This window comes from Indicator indicator, chromosome 5 (assembly GCF_027791375.1).
Source record: "Indicator indicator isolate 239-I01 chromosome 5, UM_Iind_1.1, whole genome shotgun sequence".
In the NCBI taxonomy this organism is placed as follows: domain Eukaryota; kingdom Metazoa; phylum Chordata; class Aves; order Piciformes; family Indicatoridae; genus Indicator; species Indicator indicator.
Window position 1 is genome coordinate 6,265,118 of NC_072014.1, and position 9,374 is coordinate 6,274,491.

General features: G+C 46.4%; 1 protein-coding gene across 1 annotated transcript in view; it reads left to right on the plus strand.

The window, feature by feature from the left end:
• Positions 1 to 8,835, plus strand: part of SATB2 (SATB homeobox 2) — a 134,522-nt gene extending 125,687 nt beyond the window's left edge. Inside the window, exon 10 of the mRNA XM_054381080.1 lies at positions 8,380 to 8,835. Within this exon, the coding sequence (XP_054237055.1) occupies positions 8,380 to 8,835 (456 nt within the window). The remainder of the gene's footprint in view (positions 1 to 8,379) is intronic.
• The last annotated feature ends 539 nt before the right edge of the window (positions 8,836 to 9,374 follow it).

A 9,374-nucleotide genomic window follows, 5' to 3' on the forward strand; every position in this document is an offset into this window, starting at 1 on the left:
AAGGATTTCAGAGCTGGTTCTTGGAGTTTTCCTCTCCTCAATGCCCTGGTCTGTGCAGGAGGCTGTACTTTGGTCACTTGATTTTTTATTTACCCAGTTTGAAGCTAAGGGTATAATAAAGCACATGATGCCAGCTGGGTGTGTGGCAGTGCTGGCTATTTTGCTTTTACCCTGGTAGCTGATGATAATGCACTTTTCAAGACTTGCTTTCTAAAAAAAGGAACGTTTAGACTTTTATGTGTTTGATTCACACAGTCCAGTTTGCTCAAGTCCTGTTATTAAGTGCATTGGTGGTTACATCTAGAAAGGAAAAAACATGCTGATTAGTGTGTTAACATCAGAAATCTACTTTTTCAACTAACCATAACAGTCAGGTTCTCCTGACTCCTAACTACCCCCATTGTAAAAATCAGCAGTACAGCTGGGTATTCTTGGAACCCCAAATAGCCCTTCGATAGAAGAAATAATTACCCCACACACACCAGAATCCAGCATCTAACCCAAACATACCCTGCCTGAAATAATGCAGTGCCTGCTCCCAGCACTGGGAACAGTGTGATTATAGTGGTGGCATTTGTGCCACCATGTTTAGGGGTTAGACCTTAAGTGTGGCTTCAGGCTGGGGGATTGTCAGGGAAGATCGTGTTCATGCTGCCCACAAATAGTCTTCTGGTATTCAAAAGAGAAAGAGAACATGTGTTGTGTTAATTAAACAAGACAACATACAGGATACCAGAAGTATTTTGTCTGCTGAAAAGCAAATCGAAAAGCAAACCAAAAATCTTTTTGTTGCTTCCTTGGTTCCTGTGCCATTCTGCCAGCTCCTCATTAGCATTAGTTAGGGTTGGGATGGGGAAAACTCAGAATCAACCCAAAGTCTTTGACAGACCCTCTCTCCAGCCACAACCAAGCTCAGACTCTACTTGAAACCTGCCAAGCAGGGCTGTGCATGCCATAGCACCCCAGACAGCCATGCCAGGGTAGGAAGAGAAAGCACAGAAAGGGCAGGCCGGAGGCCCACAAAGTTCATGGTCTTGTTTTGAAGAAGATAAGTATTAATCTTCTAGTTATGTTGTAAGTCCCACTCCAGTGGGACTCTGGTTAGTATCACCGTGCAGAAGGGCAGTGTCAACCTTTACAGGGCTACTGTTTTTCCCCTTGGAGTGGAAGCTGGTTTTACCACCACAAATTACAAGCAAAAGAGGCTTGCATGGTGTCTTCAAGGGCAGCAGTGTCCTGCCTGCCTGCCGGTGGCCACAGCAAGCCAGCCCCATGCCAGCTGTGCTGGCTGTGCCCCCATCCCCAGACAATGGAGCCATCCATCACTGATGCCTTCAGGAGAGAGTCTGCCTCAGCATTGTGCAATGCTTCCTGGCGGCGGTGGCCTCTGTCACCAGCGTCCTGGTTTGTGCCAGCAGGAGCCAGAGTGAACCCAGCCTGGTGGGTGTTTGTACAGCAGGTACATGCCAGCTCCACCTGCTAGCTGAGTCCTAGCTGTGGGCAACCCTCCCAGGCTGCAGCAGGGCGCTCCGAAGAGGGACGTCCACCGCCAGCCACGGGCATTGTGCAGGGAACCTGCGAGTCTGGCTTAAAGCAGCCAAAGAGGGAGCATCCAGAGCCATCCACTGGCCTTTGTCAGCACCAGCTCGTTTGTGCCTCCCCATAAAATCAGCCAGTTCTCAGGCACTGCAGCAAGGGACGTGGTGCCTCTGCCCTTGTGGGGAGGGCTGAGCGGGTGTTGGAGGGAAAGCAGCTACCCCAGGACACACCGGGACACTGCTCTGCCTTGTCAGAGCGCTGTGATTTATTCTTTTAACATTAGGCAGACAAAATAGTGGCTATTGTGTAGGCACGTGCTGTCCATTAGCGGCGATCAGGAAAGGGAATAAACCACGCATTACTGAAGAATAAGATCATGATTGTGGTCAAGTGATGGCAGAGGGGTTTTTTTCTCTTTGTCAAGCTGATGTGTAAACATTCTTCAAACAACTGTGCAGACAGCAGTATCATGGCTTATTGAGAGGAGAGCCAAGAGAAGGAAGGATTCCTCTGCACAGATGTTTCACAGTAACCTTAGATCTGTCCAGAAGTCACCTGGTCACCTGCAGTTGTGGCTGTGAGCTGTGCTGCACGTGCAGCCTCTCAGCAGTGCTGTGTAATCAGGCTGTAATATATATTCTCTCTCCAGCGATGATAGGTCTTAAAAATGTTCTGTGGTGTATTTGCTCTTTGATGCGTGCTAAGCTCCTGTTAGCGTTAATGGGAGCAGTGTGTGCTTGAGGGGCGGGGTGGACACCTTCCCCCTGCCCTCAAGTCAAGATTAATTATGGTTTGCTAAATGCTCAGGTTTATCACTTTGCATGGAAGGGTGAAATCAACGCACAACTGAAAGTTCTGTCAGGTTTTGGTTGGTGTTTTTCTTCCTGTTGATTTTTTTTTTTTTTTTAGTCACCTTTTGGACCACTTCTGACAGCCTGGTCCTGCAGAAGAACTGAGGGCTGGGGCAGCTGTTCAGAGCCCGGGTGTTTGTTCATGTCTCGCCGTGTTTTCAGATCACTGCCTATTTCCTGCCCTGAAGCCATGCGACTGCCGCAGAGCAAAGGGAAGCATGTGGCGAGCGTGCTCCAAAGATGTTGAAATGAATCACTTCAACCCGCTTGCATTCCAGCCTGGAAACCAAACTTGCATTTGACTTTAGGTTCCCCATGGAATTAATTTCTCTCCTCGCAGTTCTCTCTAACTCCCCTTCCGTGTAGCTAAGAGAGCGATTTGTACCTCACAGCCGAGAGGTTTAGGATGCAGGGTTTGTCTGGTGCGATGTTCTGGCTGCAGTAGTGGTCAGTAGCAGCTGAAGGGGGATAGGGAAGGTCTGGACACATGGGGGATTACTTTAGCGTTGCCTGCTTTGTCTTTGCAGCTGAACAGGACCCGGGGCTGCTGAGTTACTAGTTGCTGCAGCCACCAGCTCTGGCTGGCCAATTTGGGCTGGCTTGCATGAGCCCTTAGTTCCACAAACACAGCCCCTAATCATCACTAATAATGCTGTTTACTCCTGTGAAGTAATTTCCGAGCTGCAGTGGAGAATGCACAGGGTATGCATCTAGCACTCAAGCTACAAAATTAAAAGAAGCTCAGGCTGGAGTTAGATGAATGTGAACATATTTATCGATGTCAGACTTCCTACCATTTTGCACGGTGGTATTGATTTCTTTCGACATGGTCTTCTTTTATTGAGTACCATATATTTTTTTTTTAAATCCCTTACCGATAACAGTACCTGCTAAAGGCAATTGTAAAAAGGAAACTAAAGTATATTAAACCTGCCTGGAGTAAAAATGTAATCTAACACCTGTAGTCTGCAATTTGTCATCACTTCATAGATACTTTTTCTTTTTTAATAACAGTTTTGGATTTTCCTGAGTTTTGACCTTAGGATACTGTATAATCCAAGAAAAGCAAGGGAACTAAACCGCAGTCTTTAACACAGCTTTATGGTGTCAGAGTGTGAAATCACCGCTGTGAGAAGGTGCCCAAAGAAAACACTTCCTTTGGAGCTGCGACCAGTGCTGCAGTGTTTACCTAAATGAAGGTATTTTTGCAACGGAAAAAAACCCCAAGGATTAGCCTAACAACTGCATTTTTAAGAGGAAAGAAATGAACGCAGGTGCAAATTGTAACTTCTGCTGCAGGTTCTCGCACAGACATTCCTGGGGAACCTGTAAAGGGCCTTGGCACAGTGATTGTGTCTAATTAATGCCCTTACCCCTGTGAGCTGTGGACTGGGAGGCTGGGGGCGCACAAGCCTGTTTGTTGCAGCAGCTCACCGTGTTCTCCTCTTGCACATTCTGTGTGTGAAGAAAGAGGAGCTGAGGGTAGGGAGCGTGAGGCTCTTCAAGTAGACAATCCTTGACAGGTTATTCCTGTAAGATCTTGAAGAGGGACAGTGCTTCCTCTAGCTTCAAGATTTCTTTGTAAGGCAGTGGGGGTTGTCTGTGAAGTAAACTCTTCACATGGCAGCTAAGCACTGCCTGGGCGCTCTCAGATGGTAGAGGTGAAGTGTTGCACGTTCCAGCTGCTTGTCCCAGTGAAGTGCAGCCAAAGGCCTTATCTAGTCTTGTCCTCCACACTGCCTTTGTCTTCAGATGGTCATTGGGAAGGAGCTTTTCCAGCAGGGTTGCTTACATGAAGTACATAGTGAATCCACTTGCGTTGAGTCAGGCTGGTAGCAAACCCTGCTGACTAGGCTTGAATGCTTGAAGAAATATTAGAGGTACCAAACACAGGTATGAAACCTCCATTTTGGAATGTGTGTGCATTTGCTCTTCCTTTTATTTTGGGCTCCTTAAACAGGATAAAATTGTTTTCTCTTTGGTATTGAGGTTCTTGGGGTGATGCACTGTTATAGCTGGCTATGAAAGCAGTGGAAATGCAAAGGAAAGTTAAAGGGCAAGACCCCTTTCTATCATGGAGAATAGAATGACAATTATTTTGGTTAGAGAAGACCTTTGAGTTCAACCATTAACCCAGCACTGTCAGATCACCACTAAACCATGTCCTTCAGCACCACATCTCTGTGGCTTTTCAATTCCTGCAGGAATGGGGACTCCACCACTGCTCTGGGCAGCCTGTTTCAGGGCTTGGTGAAGAAATTTTTCATAATGTCCAACCTAACCCTCCCCTGGTGAAGGGAAGGCCAAGCCACTCAACTTCTCTACTCGTTGGATTTGGTGAGGACTGGTAGTGGCCATCACTAGAGGTGCCTGTTAGTGCTCATGTTGTCTGTGCATGGAGGAAGATGCACAAAGTGGCTATTCAGGGCAGTCTCTGTTGCAGATGCAGAGTCTTGTTTTCCAAGAATGTATCATTTTTGATATTTCTCATGGTAAGGGGCACATTGTCATCTCAGCTAAACCCATTGGAAAGGAGCTCACATGACTAATCCTATCTGCAAAGGGAAGAAAAGGACCATATTACCAAAGCAGAGAGCTTAGGATTCCAACAGAGAGTTCTTGTTTCTAACCTGCTGCAGTGGCTGTTCAGCTAATGAGAGGTGGCAATTCATGGAGCAAGCACCATCAGCCGGTGCCTCACTGGGGTCAGTGCCTGAGTGCATGTGTGTGGCCTGCTCAGGCACCCTGCTCAGCTCCCCTTAGCCACTCACCATTCTCACATGTCTGATCCTAGATAGAAAATGGGGGGAAATGGAAACAAAGATCAGTGGGAGAGTGAATTCAGCCAACATTAAATAGAGAGCAGACAGAGATGGCAGTTCTGTGATGTTTGTCATTTGGTTTGGGTTTGCTCACCTCTCCTCCCTGTGGGAACTCTGCTGTCCCAGCCTGCCCAAGGCAGATCTCTCCAGCCCCAAGACCTAGGGAGCAGGTATGTGTCAAACAGTATGGTGATCCCTTCCCCCAGTAACTCTGGCTTTGGATTTTAGAAAGACCACAAACCCTTAGCTTATTACCAGTAATCCTGATCACCCCCGTAATGATACACTACATTATATATTCTCCTAAACTTAATCATTCAATATCTCACTTCCTTCCCTGTAGGCATCTACTATTATATTTTACACATGGCTTCCAGCTGGTTTTCATTGTGGCCTTCAAATCATATTTCAGTACAGTGCCATTTAAGAGCAGTCACTTTATCTTTTGAAGTCAACTTCCATCATACTTGTTTTCTTGCAAGTTTTCTGTCAGAGCTGGTTCATGTTGTTGGATAAAATGAGTTTAGCTGTAAGATTAAAGCGTACCTGAGCCAACCTTCCTACAGCAGCATCCTCCAAACCTGCTCTGTTCTGAAATACTTCAGAAGGTAGCCATGGCTGTAGAGGTTAAAAGTGAAATCTCTTGAAGGGATGGAGGAAATGAGTCCTGTAGGCATGGAAGGAAATATCTGCTTCACATTTGATTTGGAAGTAGATGGGGAGCCAGTGAGAAGAGAGGGTAGGGAAGTCAGCTCCAGATGGTGGTGGCTTTGGAGGAGGAAGAGGCTGCCCCACTTGTGGGCTAGGAGTGGTGGGGAAGGGCATGAAGGAGGGAGTGCAAAGGGGAACACTGTGCACCTGTGCTGGGATGCACACCCTCCTGAGCCAGTGCCAGCTTCCCTGGAAGCAGAGCTGAGTGTGGCCATCATTTTTACCTCTTCTTTCTCAGCCCACTGTATGTGTGGTGTTTCATCCTAGGTCAGACCATCATTTTGGGTTTATTTGTGCTGAAAAATGTACTGTAGCCTGTACCTAAATCACAGGACATGAGTGGGGTTTCCTTCTTTGCAGTACAGAAACAGAGCAGGACTGACCCAAATCCAAAGTGTCCTGCGAGGGCCTGCAGTGTTCAGGCAGCATGTGAAGCAGTGGAAGAGCATCATAATGACTCAAAATCTGAAAATCTGGAACTGCCAGAAAGGCTGTGGCTTGCAGAGGTGAACGTGGAGTAAGCAAATTGCCCCAATCCAGCAGCATGGTTTACAAATGTGGTTCAGAGCATGTAGAGAAAGGCCATTCAGATTTCACATTACATTGTGTGCCTCAGCAGCCAATCCCTTTCCCATTGAAAGTGTGTTCTCGTGTAATCAACAGCCTGTGTCTTTGTCCATCTCTTCACACAGGGGTAGTGTTGTGCCACTGAATCCTCTGAGTGCCACTGGAAATCCAGAGTGAGTCCCCTGAAGTCAGGGAAATAAGGAGATTTATCCCTTGTGAGAATAGCTTTAGGGTTTTGCATCACTTAGGAAAAGAGCAAGTGAAATGAAACACAACCTTTTTCAGTCCCTGGCTTGTGTGTCCTCTGTTCTTGACCAGGCAGAGAGGTCACTCCAGAAGAGGAAGAGTTAAGTAAAATGATTTTCCACCCCTCCTTCCCCAAGCCGTCTCTTTGGTTGATTGCTTTATAGATGCTGTAGGCATCTCTTCATCTCCTTCAAATTAAACATTTTACTGCTGCTGATCCTGTATTGCTGGGTTTTTTCATCATTATATTTGATTGGAAGCCTTGTAACGTTTTTTCAGGCTGGATTGTTTCTCATGCTATTTGTCAGCTGAAAAGGGAAAAAATGCCACTTCCAGCTCCAGCAGGAACGAGCTGAGTAATTCACGCTCTTCCTGGATGCATTCCGATCTCTGTTAGCTGCTGCTTGGATCCAGCTTCTGATCAGCGATGCTACTTGAGGCTTCTCAGTGACGCTGTCTGTAAATCCCCTGGCAGTTTGCTTCTGCTGGTAAATCCACTTGGGTTTTTTAGCTGCTCTGGCCCTTGCCCTGTCAGGGGACAGGAGCAGAGGGCACAGGATGGGAGAGTATGTTGGTAAGGGCTGTGTGGTACCTTCATGGGGCTGTGTCCTTGGCTCGTGTCAGCGATCCCAGCTCCGCGGTTCTCAGTGCTCTTGCCAAGAGTGTGCCTGTCACCAGGCAGTGACAGTTCTCAGCACGTTTTTGTTACTTATCCCTTTTTTTTTTTTCCCCCTTTAGAGAGCTTTCATGTCAGGTTGATTTTCTGGATGTTACAGTTTGCAGCAGAGACGTTTTCTTCTTGGGTCAAAAGCCTGAATTCCCTCTTACTTGGGGAAGGAAATATCTACCCATATTGATTTTGTTAGCTCTGGAGTGTTGAGTTCTAATAATTATTTCCCTGCTTCTGAAGGAACCTCTGGGCAAATCCAGCCCTCAGTCCTGGAGGGGATTTTTGTCAGTAATCTCTTGTGTACAGATCTGGTTTTTAAAGCAAGCATCTGGAGCTCCTCTGTTTTGAAGAACACAGAGCAGGTATTTTTCCTGTGGAACAAAGGCTGCACAAGGCCCTTTCTTAGTTACTTTTAAGTAATATGAAGAGCTGTGTGTGCTTTGTGCTTTATTTAAATTAGCCAAAGAGGAGGAGATGCTGGTGAAAATCTGTTATGGGACTGAGAAGTGTGTTTGCCCAGAGGGCTCCTTGGGATGGAGGGATATAATCATTTGACTCAGAACTCCTTAACTAGAGAAATTAATGAAGATGTAATAACAGAGAGATCTATTCAAGAGATGCTAAAGGCAGCAGTGTGGGGTGGCTGAAGTGACTATGTCTTTTTCACAAAACTCTGCACTTGTAGTGTTAATTTTTCCTTCCATAAAGCAACTGTGATGGATTTTAATGCCAAGTCATTGCTCGTTATAAAGTAGCACCTTTAGTGGTTTTATACCTGTTTCACCTTTACTATGCCTTTCTCCTTTCAGCTGGTAGTTACTCATGCAGCTGTCTGATAGGTGAGGAAAGTAACAGAAATGGATATTTATTAGTTCTTGTCTTCACCAAAGCCTTCTACCCAAAGCTGTACAAAAATGCTCAGGCACCAAGCGGTCAGCACGTCCATGAAGTCTGTGTCTGTTTGACCTTGTAGGTGTTGCACAGACAGCAGTCCCAGCCTGCAAAGGAGAACTCCCCACCTAGAGAAGAGGCTCCTGCTCCACCTGCTGAGGACAGTTGTGCCAAAAAGCCAAGGTCCCGTACCAAGATCTCCTTGGAAGCTCTAGGTATTCTTCAAAGCTTTATCCACGACGTAGGTCTCTACCCTGACCAGGAAGCCATCCATACCCTCTCTGCTCAGCTGGATCTCCCCAAACACACCATCATCAAATTCTTCCAGAACCAGCGTTACCATGTAAAGCACCACGGGAAGCTAAAAGAGCATTTGGGAACGGTAGTCGATGTGGCAGAGTACAAGGATGAGGAGCTGCTGACGGAGTCGGAGGAGAATGACAGCGAGGAGGGCTCCGAGGAAATGTACAAAGTGGAGCCTGAGGAGGAGAACCCCGACAAAAGCAAGGTGGCTCCCACCGACGTTGACCAGAGATAATGCGAGACAGGGGCACAGGAAGCAATACATCAATCCACGGATTTTCTGTTCCTATTTTTAGTTGTTTTCTCTTTTCCCTTTCTGTTTGTTTGTTGCCGCTGCACACGGTCCATGTGCAAACCGAACAAGTTCAGCATTGCCCCATCAGCCATCGCCTCGGCACAGACGCTCCCGCGTGACACTCCTACATTTGGCTGAAGTAACCATTGCAGTCACACAGGATTATGCCTTCAGTAGCCTTGCAGTTGTGAGAGGGACAGCCAGCAAGTGAAGGGGAAGGAAAAGTCCTATGGGATCAATGAAGGAAAATTGACAACTTTGTGTGTATATATATATTTACAATAAAAGAAAAATATATATATATTAAAATTGCATGGGATGGAACTTGACAACCTGAAGTACAGACTGTGAAACAAGTTCCTTGACAATGAGATTTGTTTATGTGTTAAAACCACTTCACAATGAGTTGCTTTGGCTCTTTGATAAACTGCCACCTGCTCTCAGGGTGTGGTGACTATTTTTTAATTCCTATTTATTTT